Source organism: Colobus angolensis, unplaced genomic scaffold, assembly GCF_000951035.1.
Source record: "Colobus angolensis palliatus isolate OR3802 unplaced genomic scaffold, Cang.pa_1.0 Scaffold219, whole genome shotgun sequence".
NCBI classification, from domain to species: Eukaryota; Metazoa; Chordata; class Mammalia; order Primates; family Cercopithecidae; genus Colobus; species Colobus angolensis.
In genome coordinates this window covers 1,737,472-1,757,335 of record NW_012115366.1, presented here as the reverse complement: position 1 = coordinate 1,757,335, position 19,864 = coordinate 1,737,472, and the positions used below count along the sequence as shown (strand labels likewise).

The 19,864-nt window shown below is 45.4% G+C and overlaps 1 protein-coding gene across 3 annotated transcripts in view; it reads left to right on the top strand.

Moving 5' to 3' along the window:
* PTPRA (protein tyrosine phosphatase, receptor type, A) overlaps positions 1 to 19,864 on the top strand; it is a 170,957-nt gene that overhangs the window by 139,224 nt on the left and 11,869 nt on the right. For all 3 annotated transcript variants that reach the window (XM_011943339.1, XM_011943338.1, XM_011943340.1), the window contains 10 exons: positions 1,532 to 1,608; positions 8,705 to 8,741; positions 10,638 to 10,735; positions 12,230 to 12,349; positions 12,984 to 13,150; positions 13,643 to 13,778; positions 15,437 to 15,586; positions 17,654 to 17,747; positions 18,093 to 18,169; positions 18,717 to 18,851. In XM_011943339.1, coding sequence (XP_011798729.1) covers positions 1,532 to 1,608; positions 8,705 to 8,741; positions 10,638 to 10,735; positions 12,230 to 12,349; positions 12,984 to 13,150; positions 13,643 to 13,778; positions 15,437 to 15,586; positions 17,654 to 17,747; positions 18,093 to 18,169; positions 18,717 to 18,851 — 1,091 coding nt within the window. The remainder of the gene's footprint in view (positions 1 to 1,531; positions 1,609 to 8,704; positions 8,742 to 10,637; positions 10,736 to 12,229; positions 12,350 to 12,983; positions 13,151 to 13,642; positions 13,779 to 15,436; positions 15,587 to 17,653; positions 17,748 to 18,092; positions 18,170 to 18,716; positions 18,852 to 19,864) is intronic.

Genomic DNA, 19,864 nt, shown 5'->3' with positions numbered 1-19,864 from the left:
ATTCTAATGCAGAGTTCTCTGTATAAACCTTTCCCAGAGTTAGCCATTGCTAATCAGTTGATCCATAAGCCAACAGACATTTTTCTAGGCCTTTGGTATCCAGAATGAGATATACATAATTTAATGAGATATGAGAGGAAGATGTTTGAACCTCACTTGATTTTTATATTTGCTTTTCAAAAAAACAATTTCCTAATCCTCAGAACCTGTGAATGTTTTATTTTTTTACTTTTTATAGAGATGGTCTTGCTGTGTTGCCTTGGCTGGTCTGAAACTCCTGGCCTCAAACAGTCCTCCTGCTTCAGTCTACCAAAGTATTGGGATTACAAGCATGAGCCAGTGAGCCCAGCCAGTATATTTGCTTTTTAAAAATTCATCCTTTTAAATTTTTTATTTCATTTATTTTTTTAGAGACAGGGCCTCCCAAGCTGGGGTGCAATGATGTGATCATAGATACGTATCCTCGAATTTCTGGGGTCAAGTAATCCTCCAGCCACAGCCTGCTGAGTAACTAGAACTGCAGGTGCATGCCACCATGCCTGGCTAATTTTTTTTTTTAGACATAGGGTCTTGCTGTGTTGCCCAGCCTGGTCTCAAACTCTTGGCGTCAAGCAATCCTCCCACTTTTGACCTCCCAAAGAATTGGGATTACATGCATGAGCCATGACACTCAGACCCTAAAAATTTTATATTTCAGGGTACATAATACATTAGCATATGTGCATAATTTGTCAGTAAATGAGCATATATTAGAGATGCCTGCTCACATTTTTATAAGTCAAGTATGGAACCAAAAAATTAGGACCACTACACTATGCATTTACAGATACTTTTGTCTTTTTCTTTTTTGTTTCTCACTCTGTCACCCAGGCTGGAGTGCAGTGGCACGATCTCAGCTCATTGCAGGCTCCACCTCTTGGGTTCAAGCCATTTTCCTGCCTCAGCCTCCCAAGTAGCTGGGACTACCTACAGGCACATGCCAGACACCACACCCAGCTAATTTTGTATTTTTAGTAGAGATGGAGTTTCATCATGTTGGTCAGGCTGGTCTGAACTCCTGACCTCAAGTGATCCACCTGCCTCTGCCTCCCAATGTGCTGGAATTATGGGTGTGACCCACTGTACTTGGCTTTGTCTTCTTATTTATGTGCATATGTTGGAGGAGGGGGATGTGTGTATGTGTGTGGGTGTGGGTATGTGTGTATATAATACATATTTTTTAATATGATTGGTATACTGTACACATTTCTCTCTTTTAACAGTATATATTGTCAGTTCATCTGTCAAGAAACTTTCCTTTTTCTCAGCTACTAGTATTCCACATTGTAGATGTATCTTAATTTATTTAACTAGTCCCCTAATGGTAGTTAAGTTATTCCCAGTTTTTTGCAGTGTTATATTGTTGGAGTGGCATCTTTATACAAGTGTGAGTCAGTGCACATAGGCACAGATGTCTCAACTGTCCTGGTTGCATCAGGTTCTGTGAGAAATAAATTTTGATTTTACTGAAATATTGTGGTTTGTTTCCTAGATGACCACTCTAGAGTCCACCTGACACCAGTCGAAGGGGTTCCAGATTCTGATTACATCAATGCTTCATTCATCAACGTAAGGAGTGGGTGCTTTCCCCCTCACTTCCCTGCCTGACCATTGCCACCATCTCTTGGCTCCTCCACAGCTGTGTGTTAGAAGAAATATTTGTCGGCCGGGCGCGGTGGCTCAAGCCTATAATCCCAGCACTTTGGGAGGCCGAGATGGGCGGATCACGAGGTCAGGAGATCAAGACCATCCTTGCTAACACGGTGAAACCCCGTCTCTACTAAAAATACAAAAAACTAGCCGGGTGAGGTGGCAGGCGCCTGTAGTCCCAGCTACTCGGGAGGCTGAGGCAGGAGAATGGCGTGAACCCGGGAGGCGGAGCTTGCAGTGAGCTGAGATCTGGCCACTGCACTCCAGCCTGGGTGACAGAGCAAGACTCTGTCTCAAAAAAAAAAAAAAAAAAAGAAGAAATATTTGTCATTTCATGTTTTCTGTGACAAAACTGGTTCTTTTAAGTGACTGAATTTTTTTTTATGGTCAGTCAAATAGTTTTGATCATTTTCTTAAATTTACCCTCTTGTCATTCCCTAAGGTTTCCCACATAGAAATCTGTATCTAAATATGTATTTTATAGTAAGAGTCAGTGAATCCTTTATTGAGCTGATTCTAATTACAAATAAAAGCAGGCCTTGCCCTCAACAGTAAAAATAAGGGAGAATAGGACAAGAATACCTGACATGACACCAGCTATGTTATATATTATATATGTGTGTATATATATATGACTATCTGGTCAGTCATATATGAACCAAGGCCTGAGGGAAGAGTTGATACTAAGAGGAGGTTTTTAAAGATGATTTAGAGAATGTTTATAGAACATTCTGTGTGAGATATTTGAGGTTTTTGTTTGGTTGGTTTTGTCTTTGCCAGTAGCCTGAAAAAACACATAAAGAGATAAGAATAGGTTTTATAGGTTTTGGGGAAGGATCCTGTAGAGAGAGTGAATTTGAACAGAAAAAAGAGAGAGGGAAAGCTGGCAAAAGCAAATCTGACTCTTGATGCAAGATGCGTGAGAAGACTGGATAAAATTTCCACTTGCATGTTTATAGCAGCATTAGTCATAAAAGCCAGAAGGTGGAAGCACTCCAAGTGTCCATTGACGGATGAGTGAATAAATTAAATGTGGTACATGCATACAGTGGAATGTTATTCAGCCTTTAAAAGGAAGGAAATTCTAATACATACTACTACATGGATGAACCTGGAAGACATCATGCTAAGTGAAATAAGCCAGTCACAAAAGGACAAATACTGTATGATTGTACATATAGAATATAGACTATATATACATATGTAGAGTAGTCAAATTCATAGGGGCAGAAAGTAGAATAGTGGTTGCTGGGGGAGGGAGAAATGAGGAGTGGGTACAGAGTTTCAGCTGGGGAAGATGAAAAAGTTCTGTAGATAAATGGTGGTGATGGTTGCACGACAGTGTGAATATACTTAATGCTACAGAACTGTACACTTAAAATGGCTAAAATTGGCCAGGCATGGTGGCTCACACCTGTAATCCCAGCATTTTGGGAGGCCAAGGCAGGTGGATCACTTGAGGTCAGAAGTTTGAGGTCAGCTTGGCCAAGATGGTGAAACCCTGTCTCTACTAAAAAAAATATATATATACAAAAATTAGTCGGGCATGGTGGCAGGCGCCTGTAATCCCAGCTACTAGGGAGGCGGAGGCAGAGAATTGTTTCAACCTGGAAGGCGGAGGTTAGAGTGAGCCCAGATGGCGCCACTGCACTCCAGCCTGGGCGACAGGGCGAGACTCTTTCTCAACAAAAAAAAAAAAAAAGGGTCAAAATGGCTAAAATTGTAAATTTTATGTTGTATTTTACCACAAGAAAAAGAAAAGAACACTGATGGGGAGATTTGTGTAAATGTAAGAAGGGCTGTTTCTTCCTCTGAGAGTGTTAAAGGAGAGGACAGAATGGATAGAGATGACTTGTAGGTGTGGATAAAGCAAGTTGAGGCAACTTACCTGTGTTTTCATGGTTGTTTACTGAACAAATGGGATGGGACTGTGACATGAGAGCAGCGAAAGTTTGGAACAGCTTCTAAGGTCCATGAGAAAAGGATACTGAAGAGAGAAAGCGAAGGGCATGTCTAGCTGCACTGAGGGCCTGCCTGCCTACAGTGGGATGTCATTGATGGGAGTTGGGGGGTGCTGAGTTGTATGATTTGGTTTTTCTTTTTTTTTTTTTCTTCATCTGCACCCTGGGATTGGTGGTAAGTGCAGAGAACATGTGGTACTCAGACAAAAGGGAAGGTCAGTTGCTGGTTCAAGTAGTCAGCCAAGGGCTTCAGTTTCAGTAGAAAAGAAAAGCATCAGGAAGTTGTTAGGAATAAACTAATATTCTAGGAAAAGCTGGTAGGATTGAGGAACTGGAGATCTTGAGAAAGCGAAAGAACAGCATAAGAAAAGGAGAAAGATGAAAGAACAAGAGGTTGTATCCAAAAAAACAGGCTATTAGATGGACTTCAAAAATGGGGCAGTCCAGGCATTCTCACTGGAGTGAATTTGCTGAAGTTCCTGTATGTATGTTTAACGTTAATATTTACATGTTTGTGGTTTTAAGGAAAGGGACCTTGACTAGACAAATAATTGCTGCAGTCAATAAGGAAAATGGAGAAAGGTTATTAATCAGCAGGAATTCCTAGAACTTACTTCAAAGATCATGATGAAGAGATTAGGTAGAATAGGTTGACTTTAATGTTACGCAGAAGAGTAGCGCAAGATCAGTTAGTGTGTCCAGCTGCAGGTAAAAGAATACTCAACTAAAAGTTGTCTAGATGGGAACTTTTTTTTTTTTTTTTTTTGGAGACAGTCTCACCCCGACACCAAGTCTGGATTGCAGTGGTGCAATCTTGGCTTACTACGACCTCTGCCTCCTGGGCTCAAGTGATTCTCATGCCTTAGCCTCCCGAGTAGCCGGGATTACAGACATGTGCCACCATGCCCAGCTAATTTTTTGTGTTTTTAGTAGAGACGGTGTTTTGCTATGTTGGCCAGGCTGGTCTTGAACTCCGGGCCTCAAGTGATCCACCTGCCTCTGCCTCCCAAAGTGCTGGGATTACAGGTGTGAGCCACCGTGCCCAGCTGGGAACATATATTTGTCTCATAATATGAAAGCAAATGCAGACAAGTTCTTGAGTTGGCTGATTCCATGGGTCAGTGACTTCCTTACAAACCCAGGTGCTTCCATCTTTCTACTCAGTTATCCTTAGCCCTGTCAACAGTCTCGTGGTCACAAGATGGCTGCAGTAGTCCCAAGCATTATTTATAAACACAGCATCCAGCACAGAAGAGGAACATATCTGCCTATGATTTTCTGTCTGTTAGGGAGGAAGGCTTTTCACAGAATCCTCCCCACCACCCTATCCTCAGGACCAGCAGGCCAGGATTGGATCATATGTTCACATCCCTCTCTAATCACTGGCTAGGACCTTGAGAATGATCATGATTTACCCCTCTGAGCCTGGGGAATGGGCACCTTTCAAGCCAGTGAAAGGTTAATGTTCAAACAAAATTGTGGCTCTAATGGCAAAGAATAAAGGGAGGAATGGCTTTGAGTTAGTAACCAGCAGCATCTGCCACCGTAACCAGTTTGGTCCCTTCCCACATTGAAGGTGAAAATTGACAAAAGTTAATTGTATGTTAAGGCTGTTAAGCAGCTGAGATGGGGATCTCTTCATGGTAATGGCACAGTAGAAAGAAATAGGCTTGCCGGGCGCGGTGGCTCAAGCCTGTAATCCCAGCACTTTGGGAGGCCGAGACGGGCGGATCACGAGGTCAGGAGATCGAGACCATCCTGGCTAACACGGTGAAACCCCGTCTCTACTAAAAAATACAAAAATCTAGCAGGGCGAGGTGGCGGGCGCCTGTAGTCCCAGATACTCGGGAGGCTGAGGCAGGAGAATGGTGTAAGCCCAGGAGGCGGAGCTTGCAGTGAGCTGAGATCCGGCCACTGCACTCCAGCCTGGGCTACAGAGCCAGACTCCATCTCAAAAAAAAAAAAGAAATAGGCTTATCCCTTGACCATGTTTAGTTAGAGCTTACACTAGGGCATCCCATAATGCCTTGATGGTTATTAGACAGTTATTAGTTATTAGTAGACAGAGTTTAGATGAAGAGAGCTAAATGGGGGACCTTATGAACTCAGTGAGGGAACAAAAGCAGGGAAAAACCTGTGGTTAACCATAAGTGGGGAGCAGGGATTACAGATTTGGATTTCACAGTTTATTAAACTCAGTCAACATTTTTTGAGCACCTGCTGTGTGCCAAGTACTGTGGGTAGGCTTAAAGGTTACACAGGTAAGATGTAATCCCTCATATACTATACAGGTAGTTAGGTCGTTTCCTGTAATGTGCTACATGTGCAAAGGAGGTATTGCCAGGTTCTGTGGAGTTCAGAGAAAAAACATTCAGCCCAACCTGGTAACCCAGTAGAGCTCATTATTGAAGAGTGAGTCAGAGTTCAGGAGAAGAAAGTTGGGCAGAAACTTCAAAGCAAAGGAGAAACATGAGCAAAGTCACAGAGACTAGAAATAGCAGTCTTAGGTTATAAGGTATAAGATGGGAAGTGGTGGGAGATGAGACTTGATCTTGAAAGGTAGTGAATGTCAAGTGTGTCCATTGGGGTTCTTACTTGCAGACTGAGTGTACCTTTCATCCACTCTTTTAAGCAGAAAGGGGTTTATTATAAGATACTAGGTGTCTTACAAAACCTGTGGAAGGGCCAGTGAGCCAAGCTTAGATGCTGCTTAGCAAAGAGCAGAGCAGCTATAGATGTATGCAACATGTGACTGTCTTAGTGAAACCTCTGCACAGTGCTGCAGAAGAACTGAATGCTCCTACTACTATGCTTGCCCAAAGACCAGATTTCTAGCACAGTCATTATCTCATGTTGCTCATTTCTACCCAAAGTCTGTGTGGGAGCATCTGCTAGGAAGAAGCTAGATCTCGTGGACTGCTGAGCTGCTAGGGAGTCTGGGAAATTTAGCTGTAAGATAGTCAGGCTAGAAGGGAGCAGGAGTGGGTGCTAAGTGAACCACCTTATAGTGTCTGCCAGTTTTCAGTACAGCTGAGGGGTTTTGATGAATTTATCTAGGCCATGGGGTACCATTGAAAAGTGTTCAAGGCAAGGAGTAGTGTGGCCACATTTACATATTGATCACTGGGGCTATCATGTACAACATGGATTTAGGAGAGGCCAATTGGGGGCTGTTGCAATAGCAGGTCACAAATGATGAGGATTGATGAGGAAGCAGCAATGAAGTGAAAACTACGTGGAGGTAGAATTTAGCAAGAATTGGTGGTTGATTTATATATGAGAGACTGGAGGGTGATATATCCATGTAGATGTATCCAGCATACAGTTGGTCATATTGAAATGGAGCTCAGAGGAAATACTCTAGAGCTGTGGACTTGGAAGTCATTAAAGAAAGGAGTGGGGCAAGAAAAGAGCCCTTGCACCCACAGCCCCTGCCAGGCACATTGAACAGGTGCCCATGGGTGAGATGGAAGGAGACTAAGAGAAGAGAGCATCTGAGAAGGCAAAGAGTAAAGCATGGCTCAGGAAGGGTTTGGCAGCCAACAGTGTTATGTACAGATAGAGATCCAGTGGGAAAGAGGAACAAATTTTCTTTGGGCTTAGTGTGTAGGACAGCATCCTTTGCTAAAGCAAATTCAGAGGCCGTTGTTGCATCCTTTTTGTGGGCTGCTAGTTAACACTTATCAAACCCTTTTTTCCCCCTAACTTTATTGAGGCATAATATATAAAACATAAAATTCATCCATTTTAAGTGAGAATTCAGTGATTTTTGGTAAGTTTACCAAGTTATGCAGCCATCACCATAAATGTTTTAGAACATTTTCTAACAACTTTATTGAGATGTAAGTCACATACCATATATTTCACCCAGAGTTTACAATTCAGTGTTTTTTTAGTATATTCACGGATAAATGCAGCCCATCACCAGTCAATTTCAGAACATTGTCATCCCCTCAAAAGAAGAACCTTGTACTCCAGCTGTTGTCCCCTTAGTTTTAGAGCACATTGCTCACCCCAAAAAGAACTTCAGTGTCTAAATACAATTAATCTCCATTCTTACCCCCCTGGCAACCACTTAACTTTTTGCATAGAGAACTAAGACCACACACATGGATCTTGAAGGGAACTAGGCATGATGGAGTAGTGGTGAAAGGCAGAGGAAAGTGGGGTTTGTAGTTTGGGAAACAGATAGGTCAGCTAACCTAACACTGGTCACAGGAGGAGATGAAAAAGAGACAGTGGCACGGTTGGCAGGTGGGCTTCCAGCCTAGAGCCTTAGGAGAAACCAGTTTCCTTACTCATTTTTAGATGTCTAAGAATATATAGGATTTTTTTTTTTTTTTTTTTTTTTTGAGACGGAATTTCACTCTTGTTGCCCAGGCTGGAGTGCAATGGTGCGATCTCACTGCAACCTCTGCATCCGGGGTTCAAGCAATTCTCCTGTCTCAGCCTCCTGAGTAGCTGAGATTACAGGCATGCACCACCATACCCTGCTAATTTTGTATTTTTAGTAGAGATGGGGTTTCTCCATGTTGGTCTGCTGGTCTCAAACTCCCAACCTCAGGTGATCTGCCACCTCGGCCTCCCAAAGTGTTGGGATTACAGGCATAAGCCACCACGCCCAGCCTAGAATATATAGGATCTTTAGACATGTTTCTTTTTACTGGTAGGAATGTAGCTACCACCTAGAGCCCACTGAGATTCAGCTTTCAGAATCTAGAGACATCTCAGGAGCCAGAGAGCCACATTTCATCTTTGCCTTGAACATAACATAAGATCAATGGCTTTGCCTCATTCTCATTACTCTGAATTAGTTAAGCAGTGCCGCCACATGTTATAATTCAATTTGAGAAGACTACCTAGACTATTTGAGTTTTGTAATCTCTAATTCCTAGCTCCAAAGCTAATCCCTTGGGAATATCTAGACTTGGATATCCTTGTTAAGTACCTGAACCTTTTCAGGTTTTGTTAACTGGTTGGAGTCAGACTGGAGAATTTCATTTCTATTCATTTTTGGTTTTCTCTTTCTTTTTCTTTCCTTCCCCGCACCCCAGGGCTACCAAGAAAAGAACAAATTCATTGCTGCACAAGGTAAAGTAATGACAACTTTTTACTCTTAGATTTAACCATGATCCCATAATGGGTTTGGGTTTTTACTCCCAACTGCTGAATGGATTAACCAGAATACTGTAGCTTTTCTGTAATTTTTACCACCTGAAAGAATTATAATCTGTCATACATGTTTACAACTAACAGCCTTCATCTTGATGACTTAGTATCCTGGAATCCATTAAAATAAGTCTTTTTGTATATGTGTATTTAAAAGACTGGAAAAGGCCATATACACAAAACACAGTCTAATGAGGCCCTCTGTCCTTGGTGCTAGTTAACCTTAGGTTCCAGCCAGGCTGCTCAGAGTTCGAATTAGGAATCAGTTTCCAGAGAGGATCAACCACCTCACAGGGTCCAGGCTGGTTCTCCCCCAGCTCATGGGCCTAAGCTTCACCATTATTCACAGATAGGTGGTCTAGGAACCCTCAGAGCAGGGACCCAGCACCATGTCCCTTACGTGTTCTACACAAGTGTCTTCACTCTTGGAACCCTAGCAAAAATATGTGGATGTTTGCAGCATTAAAAAGTACCTGAGGCCAGGCAAGATGGCTCATGCCTGTAATCCTAACACTTTGGGAGGCCAAGATAGGAGGATCATTTGCACCCAGGAGTTCAAGATCAGCGTGGGCAACATAGTGAAACCCCATCTCTACTAAAAATTAGCCAGGCGTTGTGACGCGCACCTGTGATCCCAGCTACTTGGGAGGCTGAGGCACAAGAATCACTTGAACCCAGGAGTTGGAGGTTGCAGTGAGCTGAGATTGCATTACTGCACTGCAGCCTGGGTGACAGAGCGAGATTTTGTCTCAAGAGAAAGAGTGATTAGGGACTACAAGATTTATAAAAACAAAGTTCTCCTCCCTTTTCACTTTTTTAGTCTAATGCCCCTGGGGCAACCATTTTTATCTATTGGCTTCTTATGGTAGATGACATCATCTGATCCCCTTACAGAGCACCTCCCCCTCAGTCATACAGACGTGTACCCACATATCCTCCCATTCTCCCAGAAGAGTCAAATCACAATTTGGGGTTAAGGTGATATTTATTATTATTATGAGTTTACAAATATTCATAGCCAAAACAGTATTACGTTATTTTTTGTATAGGTTTTTTTCCCCTTTTTTTAAAGTCATTGTGTTTTTTATATAACTACCACTGATTTTCCTCCCAAACGCTTTACCAGGTATATATATCTTCTCTCAGTACCTTTAGATACATGAGGTTTAATTTTTTTATCTTGGGATCCTTCTAGAATCTTCTTTCTTCAGTTGCACTGTGGATTGGTTGCTCTCTATCCTCTGGTAGAGTTATCATTCTAAGACCAGTACCCTGGGAATTCTGTTAGCTTCTCTGCTGTGTTGGATCTCATTTATTTTCCTCTGTTTGCCTCTCATTTTTGTTTAGAATTTTCTAGTGACTTTCTGAAAAAGGTTATATGGGAGGTAAATTTTGAATTCTAGCCTGAACAAGTCATCCAACCTTTCTGGGGCTGATGACACCCACCTCAGAGCATAATAGGAAGGAGTAAATGCCATATGAAGCACTTAGCTCACTGTGAGGTCCATAATGTAGGTATTCTGTCAGCAGTCATTATTTCTAATTCCCAACTGTAATATCCTTGGGAGACATCATTCGTGTTCTGTTTATATTTAGACAGCCTTCCCCCAACCCCATCCTAGTGAAATGTCTGGCACATACATGGTAGAAACATGGAAAATACTCAATTAGTAATGGGGTGGATGGATACATGAGTTGGATATTTAGTTGGAGACATTTGGGCACAAGCTTCCAAAAGTCAGGAATGAATGTTCCCAGCCTCCCAGCATCTTTCTTCTTGGTGTATGTTCTCTTCATTTTTGCTCTTGGCTACTTTAGGACCAAAAGAAGAAACGGTGAATGATTTCTGGAGGATGATCTGGGAACAAAACACAGCCACCATCGTTATGGTTACCAACCTGAAGGAGAGAAAGGAGGTAAGTGGAGAAACTGGGTGTGAACAGTGGAGGGATCACTCTGCATATAAGCTCTGAGTTTAAGCGTGGCTGTCTACCCTTTGTGGGTGCTGTACCAGTGGTTCATCCAGAAAGACACAGGCTGAAGTCTACCAGACTTTGCTGTGGCCTAGAAGCCTCAGATGAACCTCAGGTGTGTGCCTAGAGCACATTCCCTGTATTTGGTAGTCAAACAAGTCACCCTAATTCCAAAACAGCCTGAAAGAGACTGACTTGGGCCATCAGCTAAGGAAAAGCCACAGAGGGGCTTTTTTTTTTTTTTGAGACGGAGTCTCGCTCTGTCGCCTAGGCTGAAGGGCAGTGGTGCCATCTCGGCTCACTGCAAGCTCCACCTCCCGGGTTCACGCCGTTCTCCTGCCTCAGCCTCCCAAGTACCTGGGACTGCAGGCGTCCGCCACCACGCCCAACTAGTTTTTTGTATTTTTTTAGTAGAGATGAGGTTTCACCGTGTTAGGCAGGATGGTCTCGATCTCCTGACCTCATGATCCACTCATCTCAGCCTCCCAAAGTGCTGAGATTATAGGCGTGAGCCACCGTGCCTGGCCCACAGAGGGGCTTTTTTCCCCTGGCTTCTCTAGTCCCTTATTTCCCTGGTTTTCTGCCCCACCTTCTGAGGCCCTTGGTTTATCCTGGATCAGCAGAGGAAGCTTTATGAACTGAGACCCTGCAAGCCAAAGGGAATTTGAGGCCCTGGCCTGATCCTGGAAGCAGCCTTCTAACTGGTCCTTTTCCTTTTGTGGCTACCAAGTGCATGCCTGCCCTAACCAGCTCTGTCACTGGGCCACAACCAGAGCCAATCCTGGGTCCTGGCGTCGAGCCCCAGAGAGGAATACCTATTCGTTACAGTCTTTCTCAAGGATGGCCCTTGAGTCACCTTGATCTTAGGGTATCGGGTGTTATGATCAACAGCTCCACAGTAGCGTGGGAAGACATTGCTAGGGCTGGGCTTTAGGTTAGTTTCTTCCAACCAAACCTCTGGCTCTTGGAAGCTATCCAAAGCCCAGGCAACAGTAAACGCTCTAGGCCTCTCATGGCAGGTTTACAGTCTGCATCAGTCCACCCTTGTGGCTCCCTCATAGCAGGCTGCTGGTTCGAGGGGTTCAAACAGGCTTTCTCCTAGAACATGACCTGAAATGTTGTGGAAGTGCAGATTTTGTAGGTAAAATGGCTTCAGATTCACCCTGAACCAAGGGAGTGTGGGTGGGAAACATTGAGAAGTATGGGACTAGGGCTGTGTGTAAATTAGGAAACTGTGCTCAATAGATGGCGGCTAAGGAACTTGAGAAAAGGGCATATCTGAATAAATAAGTTTGCAGCTGACTGAGGTAGAGAAGAGGTCAAAGGGCCCTCTGGGGGACTTTAATCTGGGCTTCGTGGGCTCTTCCTTCCAGGCCCTTTACATCTGCCATGGGCAGGAGTTCTAAGGTCAGGGAATGCATGTCTTTTTCTTCCCAGTGCAAGTGCGCCCAGTACTGGCCAGACCAAGGCTGCTGGACCTATGGGAATATTCGGGTGTCTGTAGAGGATGTGACTGTCCTGGTAGACTATACAGTACGGAAGTTCTGCATCCAGCAGGTACTGTCTCCTCTGTCCTTTCTCAGTTCTTATGTTGGATCTGCTGACCACTAAGAGAGAGGGAACAGGCTGGGTCATCTCCCCTTGCTCAGGGTGGTCAGGAGTTGCTGAGTATGCAGTATGTGAATTCTGAAACCAGAGATCTGGGCTCAGGGGAACTTCTCTGTCAAAGCTAAAGGAGCAGTATTTTCATGACTGATGAAAAATTACCTGTTGAGATGAAGTCTGATCATTTAAATATGACCAAGCACTGCAAAGGGAGTACGAGGAGGCAGTGCAGTCTCCTAGGTGCTTGACTCACCTTTCTCCTCCTTTCCTACTCCAAAGACTCCTGATGTCAAGGATGTGATGGGCCTGTCCCGGCCCTCCAGGCGACCCTGGAGACCTGAGCAAAGGTCACCTTCAGCCAAGGGGCAGTGTGGTACTGCGAAAAGAGGGCTTAGCTGGGAGCACTGCATTTTAGTTCTGACCCTGCCACTGACTAGTTGTGGGATCTTGTGTCCGTGGTTAACTAACTCCCCTGGGTACACTCACTTTTCCGTTGTCACTGACAACCACAGCTGTCACCTTCCCTCCCCGGTACTGCCCACCCTTGGGTATCAGAGCCAACACACAGAATCTCCTCACTTCACAGGTGGGCGACATGACCAACAGAAAGCCACAGCGCCTCATCACTCAGTTCCACTTTACCAGCTGGCCAGACTTCGGGGTGCCTTTTACCCCGATCGGCATGCTCAAGTTCCTCAAGAAGGTGAAGGCCTGTAACCCTCAGTATGCAGGGGCCATCGTGGTCCACTGCAGGTCAGTGTGGCCTGACCCTTGTCCCCCCACCCCTACATTTTGCCCCCATGGCCAGAGCAGGGGAATAGCACAAGGGCCCTGGCTAAGGAGGCTGACACGGAGTAGATGACCTACTGGGGCACCAGCACAACAGCCAGACTCCAAGTTCTAGTGCAGGGTGGAGAATATGACTTGAGGAAGGAGGGTAGGGCAGTCCTCCAAGATTAGGAGTTGGGAGACCCTGCTATGAAGCCAAAAGGCTAGGTCAGATGCTGGCCATGTATATTTGCAGCCTTCGGACCCTTCTGAGTATCAAAATGCTTCGTCCTAATAGCTGGAGGTCAGGATTCAGGACATACTGGAGTTGTTGGCTCCTGGAGAGTCCCAGCTCTACCCCATTCAGAATTAGGATTTAGACCCTGAAGGAAGAGCCCCCACCTGTGTTGCCCCTCCCTTATCTGCTCCCACAAGGCAGAGCAGCCATCCCTATAACCCCCTGCTTTCTGGCTACAGTGCAGGTGTAGGGCGTACAGGTACCTTTGTCGTCATTGATGCCATGCTGGACATGATGCATACAGAACGGAAGGTGGACGTGTATGGCTTTGTGAGCCGGATCCGGGCACAGCGCTGCCAGATGGTGCAAACGGATGTGAGTGATCTGTGGGTCAGGTGAGGGTGGGGGGTTCCAGGACTAAAACATCTGCCCACATTGAGGATTCACTCAGACTCACAGGTTATTATAAATGATTACAATACAGTGTGATTGTGGGGGAAAGAAAGATAGATCAGACTGTTACTGTGTCTGTGTAGAAAAAGGAAGACATAAGACACTCCATTTTATTCTGTACTAAGAAAAATTCTTCTGCCTTGAAATGCTGTTAATCTGTAACCCTAGCCCCAACCCTGCGCTCACAGAAACACATGCTATATTGACTCAAGGTTTAATGGATTTAGGGCGGTGCAGGATGTGCTTTGTTAAAAATGTGTTTGCAGGCAGTATGCCTGGTAAAAGTCATCGCCATTCTCCAGTCTCGAGTACCCAGTCTTGATGCACTGTGGAAGGCTGCAGGGACCTCTGCCCAAGAAAGCCTGGGTATTGTCCAAGGTTTCTCCCCACTGAGACAGCCTGAGATATGGCCCCATGGGAAGGGAAAGACCTGAACGTCCCCCAGCCCGACACCCATAAAGGGTCTGTGCTGAGGAGGATTAGTGAAAGAGGAAGGCCTCTTTGCAGTTGAGATAAGAGGAAGGCATCTGTCTCCTGCTCCTCCCTGGGAATGGAATGTCTTGGTGTAAAACCCGATCATACGTTCTATTTACTGGGATAGGAAAAAACCACCTTATGGCTGGAAGTGAGACATGCTGGCGGCAATACTGCTCTTTACTGCACTGAGATGTTTGTGTAAAGTCAGACATAAATCTGGCCTACGTGCACATTGAGGCACAACACCTTTCCTTAAACTTATTTATGACACAGAGTCCCTTGCTCACATGTTTTTCTGCCAACCCTCTGCCCACCATTACCCTATAGTCCTGCCATATCCCCTTCACTGAGATGGTAGAGGTAGTGATCAGTAAATACTGAGGGAACTCAGAGACCAGTGCCAGCACGGGTCCCCTGGCCCACTGTTCTTTCTCTACACTTTGTCTCTGTGTCTTATTTCTTTTCTCAATCTCTTGTCCCACCTGACAAGAAACACCCACAGGTGTGGAGGGGCTGGCCCCCTTGAAGTGATGAAGGGCTCTTATAAATTATGTATTCAAAGAAACTGAGCACAGAGGAGGTTGTGGTTTCATGCCTGGGAGAGTCAGGAAGGCAGATGACAGGTTACTGGACTTAAAGGATTAGGGAACAGGCAGCTGAAAGAGCCAGTGCCCAGAGACATGATGAAGCTCAGCCACATCTGGGAGTAGCATTGAGACTGGCTCTGCAGTTGGGGCATAGCACTAGGAGGGAGGCAGGGACCAGACTATCGGAGACTTTGGGTGTCTCCAGTTTCTGACAGCCCCTTCAGACTATTAAATCTGCACTCTCAGAATGAGGAGGAATTGAGTTTGTCCTTCTCTCCAGGCGTCCACCACCCCCAAGGTAGACCTGGACCCTTCTTCACAAGTTAAGCAGCCCCACAGGGACTCCTGCATTTCAAGTCCCACTTCACTAAATTGGGATAATAAGAGGAAGTCATTTTATTCCTGCTAGAATCAAAGGAGAAATGGACTGGAGTGAAGTGGGGGTGGGAGCGGGTGATCCTGGCATGAGAACTATGTTGTATGTAAGCAAGAACTTGTGTGTCATTCGTGTTTCAGATGCAGTATGTCTTCATATACCAAGCCCTTCTGGAGCATTATCTCTATGGAGATACAGAACTGGAAGTGACCTCTCTAGAAACCCATCTGCAGAAAATTTACAACAAAATCCCAGGAACCAGCAACAATGGATTAGAGGAGGAATTTAAGGTGAATTGGAGCTGGATAACCTCCTTCAGATTGAAAGATCCTTGTAATCTGTGGAACATGGGATGCCTGACTGTGCATTTGCCAACAGTGAATCCCCTTGTGAGGCATGCCAGTGGTTAAGGAGGTGGTCCTTTCCTCATAATCTAGTAATTCTCAGCTCATCCTGCATGTTGGAATCACTTCATTTGTGTTTGAGTAGGGAGAAGCAGGCAACAGTATTTTAAGGCCCCCAACCCTCCGAGGTGATTATGATATACAGCAAGAGCAGTTTTTTCTGTAAGGGCCAGATAATAAATATTTTGGCTTTGCAGGCCACATGGTTTCTGTCCAGCTACTTAGTGCTGTCTTTGTAACACAAAGGCAGCCATAACCAATAGGTAAACATAATGAGTATAGCTGTTTTATAAAACTTTATTTGCAAGCAGCAGACCACATTTGGCCTCTGGACCTTAGATCACTGATAGCTCCTATATGCCACTAGACAATGGTTCCCAACACACCTAAGGCATATGTCACACTGTCATCAGTAAAAGTACTCTCCCAGGCCGGGCACAGTAGCTCACCCCTGTAATCCCAGCACTTTGGGAGGCTGAGACAGATGGATCAGGAGGTCAGGAGTTTGAGACCACCATGACCAATATGGTGAAACCGCATCTCTACTAAAAATACAAAAAGTAGCCGGGCATGATGGCACTTGCCTATAGTCCCAGGTACTCAGGAGGCTGAGGCGAGATAATCGCTTGAACCTGGAAGGCAGAGGTTGCAGTGAGCCAAAATTGTGCCACTGCACTCCAGCCTGGGCAACAGAGCAAGACTCCATCTCAAAAAAAAAGTGCTCTCTCAGAAGCAGGAGATTCTGGGTTGGGGTGGGGAGGACCACTTTCCTTAGAGAAGTTCTTCTCAAATATAGTACGTGCACAGATTTCCTTGGGATCCTGTCAAGATGTGGGTTCTTCTGCCAGGCGTGGTGGCTCATGCCTGTAATCCCAGCACTTTGGGAGGCCGAGTCAGGCAGATCACCTGAGGTCAGGAGTTCAAGACCAGCCTGGCTAACATGGTGAAACCCCATCACTTCTAAAAGTACAAAAATTAGCCGGGCATGGTGGCACATGCCTGTAATCCCAGCTACTTGGAAGGCTGAGGCAGGAGAATCACTTGAACTCAGGAGGCAGAGATTGCAGTAAGTTGATTGTGCCACTGCATTCCAGCCTGGGTGACAGAGCAAGACTCTGTCTCCAAAAAAAAAAAAAGATGTAGGTTCTGATTCAGCAGGTATGAGTTAGAGCTTGAGATTCTGCATTTCTTTCTCTCTTTTTTTTTTTTTTTTTTTTGAGATGGAGTTTCACTCTTGTCACCCGGGCTGGGGCTGAGGTGTGCAATGGCGCGATCTCAGCTCACTGCAACCTCTGCCTCCGGGTTCAAGGGATTCTTCTGTCTCAGCCTCATGAGTAGCTGGGTCTACAGGCACGTGCCACTACCCCTGGCTAATTTTTAGTAGAGACAGGGTTTCACCATGTTGGTTATGCGAGTCTCAAACTCCTAACCTCAGTTGATCACCCACCTTGGCCTCCCAAAGTGCTGGGATGACAGGCATGAGCCACCAAGCCCAGCTTGAGATTCTGCATTTCTAATAAGATGGAGCCAACGCTGCTGGTGTATGGGCTACACTTTGAATAGCAAATGTCAAGAAGGAGCCTCAGAATCAGGGGAAGGGAGGATGCGATTCTGAGTAAGTTTTTTTGAAGAGCCTAAGGCAGCCTCTGGGGGTGGAACTGCAGAGTGGACACACTCCCTCCTACGATGCTGGGATCCCTTGCTCCAGGATCACAAAATTGCAGGCCAGGAGACTCTCAAGAGAGTCCACAGGAGCCTGGAAGGTAGCATTTCCCAAACAGGCTCTTGGCTTCAGGGTTCCAACAAGAACATACGGGAACAGAGGTCAGGGCCCTGGTGAGAAGAGCAGTATGGAGCCAGAGTGGCCTGAAGGTGCAGTCCAAGTGACAGGTATAATCTTGTCAAGTTCAGTTACTGGTATTAGTAATGTTTCCCCTCCCCTTCCCAATTCAGAAGTTAACATCAATCAAAATCCAGAATGACAAGATGCGGACTGGAAACCTTCCAGCCAACATGAAGAAGAACCGTGTTTTACAGATCATTCCATGTAAGAGCCCTCCCTCCACTCCAGAGCCTTATTGCCCCATCCCTCAATTCCCTCCACCCCTTCCACTTCTCAGGTACTAGTTAATGATTGGCTTGTAGACAAAAACCATGGCGTTGCCTCTTGTTGCATCCAGTTAACAACATGGCGTTGCCTCTTGTTGCACCTTAGTGGCTTCTGGAAGTAAAAGAATGTAAAAGCCAAAGGCTTTCTCCCTAATGAGCTAGGAACAGACATGTCCTTGCCCAGCTGGGATTCTGTCTGCCCAGGGCCTGAGGTGGGAGCAATGCAAGGAGAGGGAGAAGACAAATGATATTGGCTAGCTATGAGCCACTGTCCTTCTTACAGATGAATTCAACAGAGTGATCATTCCAGTTAAGCGGGGCGAAGAGAATACAGACTATGTGAATGCATCTTTCATTGATGTAAGTGGTGGGTGTGACCCCTAAGCCCCCAACACCCCATGGAGATTCAGCCAGGATTTGCAGTGCCTCCCTCCCATACCTGCTGGGGAGGATCATGTTTGAATCAGTCAAAAATAGTGAATTGATACTCACCCACCCACTCACCCTGTACATTAGGTCTGTCCAGCTCTATAGAGCAGAAGGTGGGGAAAAACAGATGGCATGCAGCAGTATAATACCTGGAAGAAAAAGTTCACAGTGCAGACCACAGCCAAGAGGAACCTGGCTGCCCTCTGATCTTTCCCATTCCTGTCCTCTTCATCCTAGCTCTAATCCCTGTTTCCACTTCCCTGTCTCTTATAGAAAGCTTGTCAGATAGGATTTAGTCCTTGTCAGATAGGATTTAGTCCAGCTTGTCAGATAGGATTTAGTCCTTGGCCACAGGGGAGCTCTTTATGGGCTGAGTTTGCCTCCAAGCAGTCCCCATCCCTTCCTAGTGGCCTGTCTTCTCCACTAGTCCCTCTCTGATTAAACCATCTCACCCTTGCAATTAACCTGGCCTGTGCAGGGCTACCGGCAGAAGGACTCCTATATCGCCAGCCAGGGCCCTCTTCTCCACACAATTGAGGACTTCTGGCGAATGATCTGGGAGTGGAAATCCTGCTCTATCGTGATGCTAACAGAACTGGAGGAGAGAGGCCAGGTGAGCTTCAAGGTCCGGGGCGGTGAGAGACAGCATGAAAAGGTGTGTGTGTAAATGGGGAGGCTGGGAAGGCAAGAACGTGTTTGGACCTTGTCTTTGGCTTACACGGTCCAAAGAGTACATTTGCATAGTATAAGTACATACTTAAAAAGTATATAAATACATATGCATTTCCAGGCTTGCCCAGCCAGTTGGTGTCTAAGCAGTCATTAGCTTCTCCCAAGACTAGAAAAGCAGTGTGATCTGAGCCTCCATGTTATTCCCAGACAGCTCACACCCTTTCACTTTCTCCTGAATACAGTCCCCCTAGCCTAGCCTTTGCACAGTGCCCCAGGCAGGGCACCCTCTCCTTCCTAGTGCCCCAGGCAGGGCAGCTAGATCAAGGTTCTGAAGTAGACCCAGTATGAGTGTCCCTAAGAAGGGCTTGCCTCATTGCTGACTACATAAAATAAAGCAGTAGAATTTAAGAAATTGCACAAACAAGAAACTTACAGTCTAATATTCAATAATAAGGAAATCTTTTAAAGAAAAAAGCCTTCAGGTCAATTAAAAAACAGAGTTGTATGGAAACTCATACTAAAAAGGGACCCTAGCAGTCTCCTAGGTCAACTTCCTCTCAGTATAGGAAACCTCCTAATATTGTTCCTGAGTCAGAATCATACAGCCTCTACTAAGCACATTCAATCCAGGGATATCTTTCTCCCTCACTTCCCACATTACAGGGGAACCCAGTCTGTGTTTTGATAATGCTTATTTTTTTTTTTTTTTTTTTTTTTTTTGAGACGGAGTCTCACTCTATCACCCAGGCTGGAGTGCAGAGGCCCGATCTCAGCTCACTGCAAGTTCCGCCTGCCAGGTTTATACCATTCTCCTGCCTCAGCCTCCCACGTAGCTGGGACTATAGGAGCCCACCACCTCGCCCCGCTAGTTTTTTGTATTTTTTAGTAGAGACGGAGTTTCACCTTGTTAGCCAGGATGGTCTCGATCTCCTGACCTGGTGATCCGCCCGTCTC